This window comes from Geotrypetes seraphini, chromosome 3 (genome assembly GCF_902459505.1).
Source record: "Geotrypetes seraphini chromosome 3, aGeoSer1.1, whole genome shotgun sequence".
Lineage (NCBI taxonomy): Eukaryota > Metazoa > Chordata > Amphibia > Gymnophiona > Dermophiidae > Geotrypetes > Geotrypetes seraphini.
Window position 1 is genome coordinate 81,711,117 of NC_047086.1, and position 15,137 is coordinate 81,726,253.

Genomic DNA, 15,137 nt, shown 5'->3' on the forward strand with positions numbered 1-15,137 from the left:
TATATTTTTCAAATATCTTCATTAGATTGGTAACAGCATTACTTTATGTGAATTCAAACAGTATAAGATCACATGAATAATGAGAGATGTGACAATTGAGCAATTGTGCAGATATTTTGGATAATTTATCATCTATCACAATAGCTGCTGTATCCATACCATAGAAAACGAAACCATGGATCTATGTCAGTGGCAGCAAATGATTGTAATGATAGCTGCGAATTGATAATGTTTCAAAGGCCATATTAGTTATTGCTAAACTTTCATTTGATTCTGCGAAATGTTCATAGCACAGCTGTAAAAGTATTACATTTCTGGTACAGATATCACAGTAGATGAGCAACTTGTGGCTTATCGTGGCTAATGCCCATTCAGACAATACATCCCAAGCAAGCCAGCAAAGTATGGCATCAAAATTTGGTGGGCTTGCGATTCGGCTACATGTTTTCCTCTGACAGGTGAAGTCTACCTTGGACGCCAACCTGGTCATGATAGAGATAAGGGCCAAGGAGCAGCAGTTGTAAAGCGATTGACAAAGTGCTGGGTGAAAAGTGGTCGTAATATTGTGACAGACAACTTTTTCACATCAGTTCCATGGGCAGAAGATTTGCTGCAAATGGACACAACACTGGTGACTAAAACAAGAGGTAAAGAAGAAAAGTCATCCACTTTTGGCTTCTGTAAAGAACTAACACTTGTGTCATACGTCCCAAAGAAGGGAAAGGTCGTTACAATGCTGTCATCAATGCATCACGACAAAGCAATTGAAGGGGAAGATCGCAAACCACAAGTAATCCTGCACTACAACTCTTGCAAAGGTGGTGTTAACAATAAGGACAAGATGGCAACTACATATACTTGTCGACGTAAGAACAATCGTTGGCCAATGGCATTGTTCTTCAATATGCTAGATATCGGTGCCATTGCAGCCTTCATAACCTGGCTAAGAAGACCCGAAAAGAAGGTCATTTCTGGCGCAATTAGGACACCAGTTAACAGCTGATCATATAAAGGAAAGGCTTCAATGTCCACAGTCACTGCAGAAGGGAGCAAAGCAGTCTCTGATCAGGCTTGGTTACTGTCAGTCAAATCCTGCCGAAAAATGCCAGTTGGAGCCGCCAAAGAAAAAGCAATGTTATATCTGTAGTAGAATGCAGGACAGAAAAGTGAAACAGATATGCATAGCATGCAGTCACAATGTTTGCAATGAGCACAGCACACCGTCAGTATTGTGTGACAATTGCATCTGAAACTGAAATATAAACATTGATGCTGAATACTATGTTGACATTTTAAAGTTAATAAGTAAAGTTATTTATTAAGTTAAATTCAGTCAGAAAAGTATGATTTAATAAATTTTTCAAATTTATAAACTGCTTGTTCCTTGTCTGTTTCAAGTTCTTATGGCTTTTAACCTCAATAATTATTTACATTCAATTTATTTAAGCTGTAATATGACTTTAGGGTGCTGGGGTCTACGCGGATCCCAGGTGCCCTTTAATGTAACTTTCTTAACGTGCCCTGTTGAGGGTTAAGCGTGAAACATCCCCGGACCTTATGTGCAAATACATGTTCAAAGTAAAGTGCAAAATCACACTAAAAATAACAAATGCATATGATCTCCTTTGTGCAATAATATATTGCTACAATAGTCCATATTCAATTTGAGGTTCAACTTCCTCCATTGTTCTCCCCTTTTGCATTGCATTACAGGAAGAATCCTTTTATTAGCCACAGAATTTTAGGCCACTAAACTGGCTATAATGAACAGCTCATAGAGAAGGTTGAGCAAACTTTAAAAAAAGAGATTGTGTAAAATGCACTTGTGTAAAATGCACATATCTGGGTGATAATGATATAGCAAAGCATTTTGGGCTGGGTTAGTTTTAAGATGCAGCAACATTATCAGCTTCAGTATAACATACAGAATTACTCTGGCAATGTTGCTCCTCTAATGAAAAAAGTAAAGAAAATACACTGGCCACACAAGGGCCTTGATATGAGTACAAACTAAGAAGAAACCAAAATCAGTTCAGATCCAAGCCTGCTTCATTTATATACTTTCTCCAACCCTTATTCTACCACTCGACACGGGTAACAAGGAGGAAAATTACAGTACCATGTGGTTATAATATATTGCAGTATCAAATTCTGTTATCATATATGGCGCTTCAACTTTTGATAGCAAAAATAGAAAAACTAGCAATGCCAGCATACAGGTCAATATTCAGAAGCAGCAGTCACCATATTTATTTACAGTATATGCTGGCTGTAGAATTTAAATATATATATTCAGTGGAACTGAATACATACATTTGACAATGGCCACTGTTGCCACTGTCTGCTTTAGGCCTGCCTTTCAGCAGGCCTAGACGTATAAATTATCCATATAGGGCCTGATTCTAAAAACAGAGCTGATCGGTGCCTAAATTGTAGGAACCACTCTGTGCAGTTGTCAATTAACAGCCAAACGTCCTTTATAGAATCATGCCTAGCAGTGCTTAAGAGTCGCTAGGCATCCTTCTGGTAGACGCTGGTATATTAAGCTAAGTCAGTCTAAGTCAACCACACCTATTCTCCACCCCCAACCATGCCTACTTTTCAGGTAGGTGTCATTAAGCGTCGGAGGGTGCCTTGACTTAGGCATCACTAAGTACCCTCGCCGATATCTGCTTGTAACCTTAATTGATATTTTTAAAAATGTTTTTTAATGGGTTTTTTAATGGTGTGGTCAATTACCATGCCATTTAATCCATTAACAAACAATTAAGTTACATACAGACTTAAGTTAGGCGTTGCTAGGCGTCCATGATTAGGGCCTAGGTGGCATTTATAGAATCAGGTCCATAGGGTTGGAATATCGCCATTAAACAGATTGTGGGTTGTCAGTTTCTCGCCATACTAGCCTTGTAGCTCTGCTAAATGGATAGTGATGGTGAGGTTACAGGGATTTTCAGCCCACCACAATCCTTATATCCCTCATAACCTTAGCATCTAAATGTGAGCACCATTTGCATGCCAAAATGATAGAATATTAGCATTTATATGTGAGACTTTTACAGTAACATGCTAAGTGGTATTCTACAACTTTGGTGTGCACAGGGGGAGGGGCAAGAGTGAGACCCACATTTATATAAGTAACTTTGAGAATACTGTAAGTTACATGCTTAGGTGTTTCATTTAGCCATGCATATTTATGAATGCTATTGGCATGGCATAAGTGGGCATGTCTAAATGTTGATGCTGTAGTGATACCTGGGCAAGAAGTACTGTGGTACCTCACCTGGATCAGTTACCAGTCCCAGCTGGATGAAAGTTTCAGGGACCCTTTCAAGCAGCCTCAGAGTGCAGCAGGCCTGCCTATCAACCATACGAGTCTAACAGAAAAGTTCAGAGACAGACCTTGGTTAGCATTGGAATTGCTGCCAGTAGTCTCTATTTCCCCATACTACTGAGCTTAGGGTGACATTATAAACATCCATTCTTTTTATCAGAAGCTCAAATCAGCATTTTGAAGGTTTCCAATTAACTTAAGCACTTCATTGACCTCCTCATTCTCCCTTTTCAACTGGAGAATAGGACTTTTCACCATATGCAAATGAGCATCCTGACATCACTCTCAGGCGCCTGCAATCTTGGCTCTAACGTGGACTAGGGGTGTTTTTCTTTTAATTAACTACCTCCACTCCATGGACGATATCAACACTTTACATATCTTATTTCCCAGTGTCATCCTCCCCCCCCCCCCCACCGGCTGATAATTAAAAAGAAATACTTAAATAAGGACTATGTCGAGTGTGTAGAGATGGTTACAGATGTCAGTTTGCATACATAGTGCAGTAACGCTACACTTTGTTTTTACCTCGCTTGTGCGGAGAGCAAGCGCATGCGCAGATTGCATCTAAAGCCAACCAGGATGGTCTGCGCATGCGTCACAATCACTCTGTAACAATCCGTGGGGTCGCTATGGGGCGTGTGTCCGATCAGTTAATTTGCATGAGGACTCTGTAGTGAATCAGTCGCCCGACAGAACTCGGCCACGGATCACCCAATAACAATCCAGACCGGTGAGTTTAGTGAATCTAGGCCTTACTCTCTGCTTACATAATCTTCTATCCCAAGGACCCATTCAACATGCTCTTAGAAGACTTCTCCTCCAAATGGTATGGGCCACAGACATTTTTTATATACCTCCCTTCTCCCCTGTGCTTACCAGATCACCTTTTATATAGTGGTTGGGAAGGTTCTGGAACTGACCCATACTGGAACACACCCATGGTTTTAACCAGCCATTCTTTCTGAGGGTCTTTTCATTTGCTGAGGGCTATTAGAACCCTTTCTCTCTCCCCTATCAATGGGAATCCAACACAGGATTTTCATCAAGCACTAAGTCTGATGGGACCCTGAGTAAAAAAGAGCCTTGCCTTCATGGTCCTCTTCTTAACCAGAGAGATAGAGCTCCCCACTTTGGTCTCTCAAGGAGGGTCCTGTATTGGCTACCCAGAGACACAGCGCTTCCCCTGTTGTCTCTAAAAACATGACAGGCCCTATGTCTGTCACAATGCATATATGTTGACTTAAGCTAGCATTCTATGAGACATTCTGGGCTCCCAGATGCCAATATATAATTAGCACTTACCGCATTGCATCTTGGAGCCTAACTATTTGTACTCTTTATAGAATTGCTCCCATAGAGTCTTCACTATGACTATAAAATTGTCACCAGTCCAATTTCTTTCTTGTAGGGAAATATTAATAGGAGAAAAAAAGGGAACTATGAAAATGTTTTTGCTTCCTTAATTAACATTCCTAATTTTCTCTTTGAAATAATGTCTAATTCTCTCTCATACAGTGAATCCTATAAAGGAGGTACTAGTCTCATCCACACTTAATTTCTTAACCTTCACCAGCCAAGTTTTGCTTAACCGTTGCATTGATAACTTCCGAGACTACTTTATCTTTATCTCAACTTGCCTGGCCTAGATTCACAGCTAATGATGATTCATCCAGAGATTTCCTAATGTCACACATCTTCATCCTAAAAATGTCAACACACTCATCAGCCAAAGATATATTACTATTGACAGCAAACCTTTGTAAAGTAGATTGCTGCTTAGAAGAGAGTTTCAAAGCCATTTTGGGCATGATTCGTACAAGTGAGATTGCTTGTTATCAAGGCCTGTCTATATGTTTATCTATATATATGCAGGAAATTTTAGTTTCATTAAGTATTTGCACTTCTAAAACCAAACCTTCAAAAGAAAAAGGTAGCAAGGAAATATGAGTGACCGGGAAGGAACCCTTAGCTGCTAAGTATCTTCAGTCCACACCAACAAAAGAAGTGTCTCGAATGATGTAAGTAATGGTGCAGACTAAGGCCACCAGTGGTGAAAGCCTAGGTTTTACCATCTAAAGAAGTGTGGCTGCTCCATTACCAGAAGAAATTAAAAATAGGAAGAGGAATCTAATGTGTTATGGATGAAGAAGAGAACCCAAATACTTGCAGAATTTTCAACATTTATTCTCTCTTAACTGCTCCAGTGATATGTTCTATTTCTCACACCGTGTTTAAAAAAATTGGCAGGAGGGATCTTTCAAGTTTCAAGTTCAAGTTTAATAAATTTTGATTTTACGCAATGTCCAATATTTCAATGCATATTACATAATCCTAATATACCTACTCCCTCCTGCTGCCGGGACCACAAAACCCCGACCCCCACCCACAATCTTATACCTTTTAGTTGAAGATCTGGCAGAAGGGATGCCCACTTCCTCCTGCTGGCATGCCTACCTCTTCAAAATGGTGGATCTTACCCTTACCAGTGCATCCCAGGATGCACCAGAAAGAGGCCTAAGATCCTGATTGGCCCAGGTGCCTATGCCCCTCTTCTCACCTTCTTTAATTCAATTTTTATTAATCTGCAGTCTCCTTTCATCCCTTTTAGATTTTAGATTCAGGAAATTCAAATTTCACCGCTAGTAGGGAGATTACGCCCATGCTGTAATGATTTTGCCTGTCATACAATGATGAGAGACCAACACTTCCCCTGATGTTGATGTGGAGGGGTCGGATTGGCCATTCTTCATTTGAAAATTGAGATGCTGAGGTTACAGCATTTAAAACACTGGTGAGACCGTGAACACAAAGACGCAGTAAGTAAAGCTTTTTACATTTGATATCATAGAAACATAAGAGGATAGGCAAGTGATATACACTATATAATTATTTTTACAGACCTGTGTGAACTGAAGGGAAGTCAATAAGCCCTGAAGAAACAGCTTAGTGCCATGAAACGTCAGCAATATATTAGACTCCTCTATATATTTTCAATACAGTTGTTTCAGTTGTTAAAAAATCTCAGTCCTCAATAATAATCTCAATAGCAGATTGTCGCTTTTTGGAAGTTTTTGCCAATGATGTGATGGTGGTGGTTTGAGCTTGAGCTCTGCCGATAAAACCTGAGGCTTTTCTTCCATTTGAGTTGACTCTCAGCTTCAAACAAGTAGAGTTGTTTCAATAGTATATTGAAATTTTATAAAAAAATAGTAGGGAGGTTTGCTCTATCAGAACGTTGAGGACTGAGAAGTCAAAATGGTTGAACACGAAACTGCTGAATATAGACTCCTCAATTACATAATAATTAAATAAATAAAATGTCTAACTTAAAGAATAAGAAAATGTTTCGATGAAGTAAGGAAACATTTTCTACTCTACTTTATATATGAGTACAAGATTTTCGCCCAAATCACACTACTACTTCTTTGACATTTAAGTTGCTTACACTATCCTCTGGGTTCCTTGAAAAAGAACCTTGAAACATGGTCCATGTCGGGACCTGTTGAAACATCAGAAAGTTAAGTGGGAATTTTTTCTCCTTCTTTTGCCATTGAAAATAGTTTCACTGTTTGAACAGCACGTCATTCTAAGTTTCTTCACTTAAGTCATACACAGTGATGGGGCGGTGGGTTCGGCTATAAGAGCTAAGGATCTTGGTCGGATTACACAATTCTGAGTGTATGTGAAAATTCAATTTATTTATTCTTTAAGTTAGACATTTTATTTATTTATTTATTTTGTAATTGAGGAGTCTTTATTCAGCAGTTTCATATTGAAATTTTATAAACATAAAACAAAGATAACAAACACATATTGCATGGTACAAAGTAGTACAGAAATTGTAGTTTGAAAAGGCACAATGGCTTGAAACATCGCTGAGGACAGCTCCCACCTGCCCAGATCCAAAGCCTGTCTGGTGAGGAGTCGACTGGCATTTTATTGACTCCTGCCACATATGCTGCAGAAAACACCTGCAAAGGACATACCGTCCATAGAAAGAAGGTGAGCTTCCTGAGCCAGAGAGATCCTCTTGGTGCCTCCCTGGCAAGGGACATAGGCTACTGCCATTGTGCTATCGGAGAAAATTCCGACCACTTGGCCCTCCAGAATCTGTTGGAAGTTCACCAGCACCAGCCGCATGGCTTCCAGCTCCAGAGATTTTGGAAGCACAGTCCAGCCAGCACTAAGGAGCCCTACAGATTGGATATTGAACCTGCGATTGATAAAACCTCAGCTCTCACAAGGTATCTGGTTAATCAGAGTCTTAGGCCCCTCCCAGTGCATCCTAGGGGCCTTGGGCATCTGAGCCAATCAGGGCCTTAGGCTCCACCCTGGTGCATTTCACAATGCACCAGGAAGGGAAAGGCCCGCTGTTTTTCAATGGTGGGCCTGTTGGCCAGAGGGTGTATGCCTCCCTCCGGCTGGACCTTCTGTTTACAAGGTACGGGGGGTGGGAGTTGGGGGTGGTCTCAACTTATACATGAGATTGACTTATACATGAGTATATATGGTATTATTAAAAATATGATTGCTCTTGCTACCCTTTTCATCAGTACTTTTTATCATTAATGTGCAATTTATTAGAATTTTTTTTTCTTTTGTCATAATCCCTTTTCTTCTGGATATTTAAGTCAATGGCCTTTCAAATAGGGATTAAACATATATTATTAATATGCACAAGTCAAATCTTATTATACCAATTATCTGCAAAAATGAGTAGAAGCAAAGCATCCTACCAGTGAGAATGTTCTTCCAGACTTTTGACAGGTTCATTGACATTTCTGGTATCCCAAAATTTCACTTTGCAATCATCTCCACAACTAGCAAGATAGTATTGCTTATTGGGATTGAAGTCCAGGTCTCGTACAAGCTGTCCATGAGCATTCTCTATGCAATATATTTGGCTGTAAAATACAACAAAATTAATCAGTTTCTGAAAACAAATTCTTGGTTATTCACTTTCTAACACCTACGTTAGCACTGCTGCATGGCAGATGTGTGGCCACAGCCTCCTGTACTAATGCAGTGTTTTCCAACCCTATCCTGAATGCACATGTAGCCTATTGGGATTTTCAGGAGACAGATCAGCACACAGTGAAAACCAAGTGTATGCAAATTCATTTCAGGTATGGGCTAGAAAACATGTATTAATGAATGAACATCATTCTAAGTTTCTACAAAGTACTCTCCAGCCTGATTTAACACTTAAATTTATAAATCAATAAAAGCCATTCACAAGCCCAGTATCCCATCTTCACAGAGGCCAATCCTAGTCACAAGTACCTGGCAAAAACCCAAATAGTAGCAGCATTCCATGTCTGTCTCAACTATGGACTTTTCCTCCAGGAATTTGTCCAAACCTTTTTTTTAATACCAGCTATATTAACTGCTCTTACCACATCCTCTGGCAACGCATTCCAGAACTTAACTATTGTCCAAGTGGAAAAATATTTCCTCCTATTGGTTTTAAAAGTATTACTCTGTAACTTCATCGAATGTTTCCTAGTCTTTGTAAATCTTGAGGTAGTAAAAAAAAATTGATTCACTAGTAACCATTCTACACCACTCAGGATTTTGTAGACTTCAATCATATCTCCCCTTAGCTGTCACTCTTCTAAAATAATAATGGGATTTAAGAGGGTATGGGATAAGTTCAAAAGATCATATTTGCTAAAAGTGAAAACAGAACAGAAAGCAGAACATAACAGCATGTGTTTAAATGCTTGAAGTGATGTATTTGACTGATTCAACAAGAACAAATGACATAGTAATAAGTTCATAAGATGTGATTAATATGAAGTATTAGAAGTCTCAGCAAAAATAAAGCCAACTGTATGGTTTGGGTTCATCTGGCAGACTGGGACATTTGAATAAACTAGCAATTGCAGGGCAGGATTATGCACAGGGTGGGCTGCAAGGAAAAGAAGTGCATTGCATTTTAAACCCCTAGAAATCTGTGAACACAATTTGTTATCCTAAATTCTTGGAAGATGTGAAAATAAAATTTGCTTTACAGCATGGCAGGTAAATTGAACAGGAAAACTAGAGGGATCTGATGATCATCGATGGGACTCAGTGTTGCTAACTTTTTAGGTATTTCTAGCTCAAAAGTAAAAAAAAAAAAGTAGCTCAACATATCCCTTAAAAAAAAAAAATCAAAGAAACATGCATGTAAGAGATTCTGCACTTTTGACTTTCAGAGGGAAACAGACAAGCTTAAAACTCTCCTCTGGGTCCAATAGAACCACTTTTCTGAAATGTTTAGGCCTCCGCCATTTGTGGCACATGCCCTGAGACCTCCACCTCTCCCCACTTATTTCAGTTCTATCTTGCCTATGATAGCCATGCTCAACCTCTATTTTATCAAAGTAACCATGTATCTGTCTCTTATGCACTCACTGTGTATACTTTGGCTGTGGTCATGACAGCAGAGCTAGTGCAGTCACTGGATAAACGAGCGCTCTATGCATAGGTTGCTTTTGGTACCCTCTTCCAAGAACATGCTCAAGGACTTACAAATTGATTCAAAAGGGCAATGTCTCTCTCCAGTTCAGCATCCCAAACAGTTGTCCTACTTGCCCATCCCTTATAATAGACTTGACCACAGTTCTCAGCACTGGATATGACTGGAGATATAGGTGCATATTGTCTGTGTTTCCTAACCTCGAATCTTTCACCACTGTAGTCTAGTAGTGAAAAAAGGCAGAAATCATGGTGTGTAGTGTGACCCACAGACTGTGCCATGCACTCCTGTCTCCTCAGATACTGAGACTGAGGTGGCCCAGGATGAAAAAGTAAAGCACATAATCAATTAAATTTTCAAAATGTCAAATTGTGACCCTTATAATTGCCTCCTTTATTTTAATGTAGCCTTCTGCTTACTGTTGTTTACTGATTCATGCTTTTCAAAATAAAAACCAAAATCAACAGAAAGTCTTTTCTTCACTTGTGCAGATTAATCCTAGCCCCAAGTAAGAGAGGACGCTAAATTAGTGCTCCTTATGAACCCTTGAAAAAGCCTTTGTGGCAAAACGGGTCCCGTCGGGGCATGCTAGAGTTACTGCATATTAAAGCTAAGTGAAGAAAAGACTTTCTGTTGGTTTTTATTTTTATTTTGAAAAGCATGAATCGGTAAACAACAGTAAGCAGAAGGCTACATTAAAATAAAGGAGGCAATTATAAGGGCCAAAATTGGACATTTTGAAAACACATTTTTGTGTGAATTTAATTGGTCATGAAGTGGAAGCTTCAGTAATTCTTCTGGTGGTTGGTCGTAGTCTAGAGCCTCCAAGAACTGCTTACTATGCTTGGAGTCTGCCTCCAGTGGAATGGAAAGGTCCTCAGACATTTGCCGCAGAAAACTGGAAAAAATGGACCTCTCAGAAAAGGCAGCAGGTTCTTGAGAAGAATGCTGAGGTGAATCTGAACTAGCAGAATCCTCATCATCAGAAGAGAGTGGTTCCTGCTCAGAATCTCCCAATAAGTCTGAGTCCTGAATGGAATAAGGACAGTGCCGAAGACTTGGTGTCGAAGGCTCAAAGTGTTTCATCTTATGAGAGGCCTTCTGGGTCCTCACCGGAGTCGCCTCTCTAGATGTTCCGACTGGTGCCGTGGAGATGGGTCCTCACACTCCTGTGTCGATGGTCTTGGCACCAGTGGAGCATAAGTTTGCAGTGTGGTTGGGGTTGTGAATTGTTCAGACTGGACCGGCACCGGGAGAGTTGGTGTCGACATGGGCATAAGCTGTGTTGGTACCAACATGTGAAAATGCTCACCCAATTCCTCCTGAAGCAAATTGCTTTAGCTGGCTTATCTTAACTGAGGGATCGCATACCTACGTCGGGCTATCGCAAACTTTCCAAAGACTTAAAGTGATGATGCACTTTTGAAGTGGTCCGTACCGGGGTTCCATCGGTGACGTCACCCATGTGTGAAAATATGCTGCCTGTTTGTCCTAGGATAAATGATGTGATATGATACAGATATTTAAATATTTGAAAAGTATTAATATAGGAGCAAATCTTTTCCAGAGAAAGGAAATTGGTAAAACTAGAGGACATAATTTGATGTTGAGGGGTGGTAGACTTAGGAGTAATGTTAGAAATTATTTTTCACACGGGGCGGAGCCTGACTGCCACGGAGATCGCACGCATGCTGTAACTGCTCCTCCACACCATACCCGAATTCCACAATAAAGTGCTTTTTCAAACATAAAAAACAAAAATCGCCGCTACCACTGATACCACTTTGTATTCTGCGCATAATATGTCGCCGAAAACGGAGTCTGTCGCACCCACGCCACTCAGCGGTAAGAGGCCCAAGCCTGATCCGAGCACACCGGAGAAAATGGCGCCAAAGGGAGATGAGGCCTCATTCAACCTGCTCTTAAAAGAAATGCGCTCAGTTCGGTCAATAGTGCAGGAGCAGGTCGAGGAAACAAAACTTCTCAGAGGGGAAATAGAGGCGCTGAACTCCCAATTCGTCGATGCGCGCCACCGCCTCGACGCCCTAGAAGAGAAAACGGCTGATCTGCAGTCCACACAAGTGCTGGTACAAAAACATGACAAAATGATCACCACCCTGCAACGGGACATCGAGGATCTTTCTAATCGTAGCATAAGGTCTAATTTGAGAATCATTGGATTACCTGAATCAGCAGAGGGCTCTGATATGATCTCCTTCCTGTCTGATTTTCTGCCTACAACGCTGGGACTAGCTTTCTCTCCTCCATTAGAAATAGAACGTGCTCACCGCGTGCCCTCTCATCTCTCTGCACATGCTACTACACCTTGGCCCATAGTGGCTAAGCTGCTTAGATTTCAACACACGCTGCAGATTCTTACAGCTGCAAAAGCTAAACCCCAGCTGCTTCACCAGGGCAGGAAATTCTTCATTGTTCCAGATCTGGCTAAGTCTACAGCATTGAAGAGAAAGGCATTTCTGTCTCATCGCCAGGAGCTCAAAGACATAGGAGCCAAATACGGTCTTATGTACCCGGCCAGGATGAAAGTAACCTACAACAACCGTACTACTTCATATACAGATCCAGATGCGTTAGCAGCCTTTCTTGACTCTTTAAAAATGCGCTGATGTGTAGGGCTGCTGATGGTTAAATCTGGTTTTTCTCCCCTGTTGATGTAAAATGCATTCAATTGTTTTTCTGATAAGCACACCTGCTTCATGTTATTGCTATTGTATGGGTGTGAGGTTTGCTAGTTGTTTCATCTGTGTTATATCTCTGTGCTCACAGGAGCACCCTTAAACTGTTTTACTATATGCACACCAATGTGGTCCTTTATGACTACGTTGTGTGCTGACATTTCTAGCTTTCTCTCTTTTTTCTCCTTGTTTCTCTTTTCTCTGCTTTCTGACAGGAGTGTCTTTTTTACGCATTCTCCTTGCTATCTGCTTTTCCTGAACATGGGTAACATTTGCTATATTACAGTACTACACACTAAGGCTTATGGCTGACTTGCATGTTTTTTCTTTTAATGTGAATGGTTTGAATCACTCCATTAAGAGGAAAAAGATAGCTAATTATATTTCCAATAAACACCCAGATGTGGTTTTTCTGCAGGAGACCCATCTCCCACCTGCTGCCGCTCTAAAATTCCAACTCAAGGGATATTCCACTCATCTATATTCTCCTGCGACTCAACGTAAGAAAAATGGGGTATCAATACTGTTTAATGATAAACTTTCTCCTATCATTCATTCCTCTAAGACAGATACAGAGGGCAGATGGTGTTTGGTGCATGCTGCGTTGCACTCAGTGGATTTTGTGCTCCTTAACATATACGCTCCAGTTTTAGATCACCCAGAATTTTTTCAAGACCTTCAGCTGGCATTGGTAGAATATGGATCACGTTCTCTGATACTAGGAGGCGATTTCAATCAAGTTCAAGATATTTATATTGATGATCATCATCCTGTAAACCTTCAAAATCCAGGTCCTTCACAGCCTTACATGCCCTCAAAGACGCCTTCTCTCTTGTGGACCCGTGGCGACTGTTCAATCCAAAAGGTAGGGAGTACTCTCACTTTTCACCTCCGCATAATACCTACACAAGAATAGACTTCTTTCTGCTATCCTCCTCTCTTATTCAAGACCTGACGAACACCATTATTCATCCGATCTCTCTTACAGATCATGCGGCCATTTCTCTGCACTTACTTCTTTCTGCCCCTCGCAAAGAGTCTTCCTCTTGGAGACTAAATAATGCTTTACTCTAAGACAATGAAATAGCTGACAAAATTAAATCCTTTACTACTGAATTCTTCGAACTTAATTCTAAAGATCCTGAGATTTGCCCTTCCATTGTTTGGGAGGCTTACAAAGCCTCACTTAGAGGTAAACTGATCAAACTTGCCTCTTGGAAAAAGAAACAATCTATGCAAAAAGAGAAGGACTTAGAATCCTCTATCAAAAAGCTAGAATTACAACACATGTCTGACCATTTACATGACCCGTCCATACATCAACGTATCCAAAATCTTAAATACGAATACAATACTCTGGTTTCTTGTACGGCCAGGCGAGACATTTTTATTTCAACCTCTGGTCACTACATGGGTGACAACCTCATGGGTCGCCCTTTGGCTAGATATCTTAAAACTAAATCTAAACGTTTACATATTACGACTGTTCAGGACCCATCAGGGCAGATGGTCAAGACCAGGTCCCTGATCTCCTCTCAATTTGAAAATTTTTATGCTACCTTATACAAATCCGAATACTCTGCTTCTGATTCAGGGATAGACTCTTTCCTTGGCTCCCTGGTCCACCCGACCTTATCGGACTCTATAAAATTGGAACTAGATTCTCCTATAACTATACCTGAGATAGAAACTGCAATTTCATCCCTGCCCAACGGTAAGGCCCCGGGTCCCGACGGTTTTACCAATGAGTTTTTCAAACAATTTCGCACTATCTTGGCTCCTCAGCTTCATACTTATTATGAATTTCTCCACTCCACTCCTGATAAACAATTCAATTTTACTGAGGCCACCATTGTAGTCATTCCCAAGCCTGACAGAGACCCTACCTTGGTTAAAAACTTTCGCCCCATTTCTCTTCTTAATTTAGATTATAAGATTATGGCAAAACTTCTTTCATTGAGACTCAATAAAGCGATCCCCTCTCTAATCCACAAAGATCAAGTAGGGTTTATTAAGCAAAGGTTTATAGGTGATAACTTGCGCCTCTTCCATCATATTAATGCTCACGCTAAAACACTTTCAGATCCTGTAATTGGCCTGGCTATTGACGCCGAAAAGGCCTTCGACCGTGTGGAGTGGCCATTTCTTTTCCGAATCTTGAAGTGGTATAACTTTGGTCCATTCTTCACGAAGTGGGTTGAAGCCTTATATCGACAGCCCACAGCTCGCATTTTAATTAATAACTTTCTCTCTAATAAGTTCTCACTCCACAGAGGTACTCGCCAAGGCTGCCCACTTTCGCCTTTATTATTTAATTTAGCTCTGGAACCTCTTCTTTCTGGCATTCGACAATGCCCCACAATTAAAGGTATTTCCACCTCTACTCGCCACATCAAATTTGCAGCATATGCTGATGATGTCCTTCTCTTTATCCGGGATCCTGTTGGTTCCCTCCCTGCCCTCGTTAACATTGTTTCTCAGTACTCCCTGCTCTCTGGATACTCAGTCAATTGGGAGAAATCGGAGATTTTTCCTCTTAATGATCATATCTCTCCTTCAGATCTCACTCATTTCCCTTTTCCATGGTCGTGTGGAGCTGTGAAGTACCTGGGTGTTTTAATACATAAAGATCCAGTTCATG

The 15,137-nt window shown here is 40.6% G+C and overlaps 1 protein-coding gene across 4 annotated transcripts in view; it reads right to left on the minus strand.

Annotated features, from left to right (window-relative positions):
- Positions 1 to 15,137, minus strand: part of EIPR1 (EARP complex and GARP complex interacting protein 1) — a 265,677-nt gene that overhangs the window by 11,683 nt on the left and 238,857 nt on the right. For all 4 annotated transcript variants that reach the window (XM_033935623.1, XM_033935622.1, XM_033935624.1 and 1 more), the window contains one exon: positions 8,074 to 8,241. In XM_033935623.1, the coding sequence (XP_033791514.1) occupies positions 8,074 to 8,241 (168 nt within the window). The remainder of the gene's footprint in view (positions 1 to 8,073; positions 8,242 to 15,137) is intronic.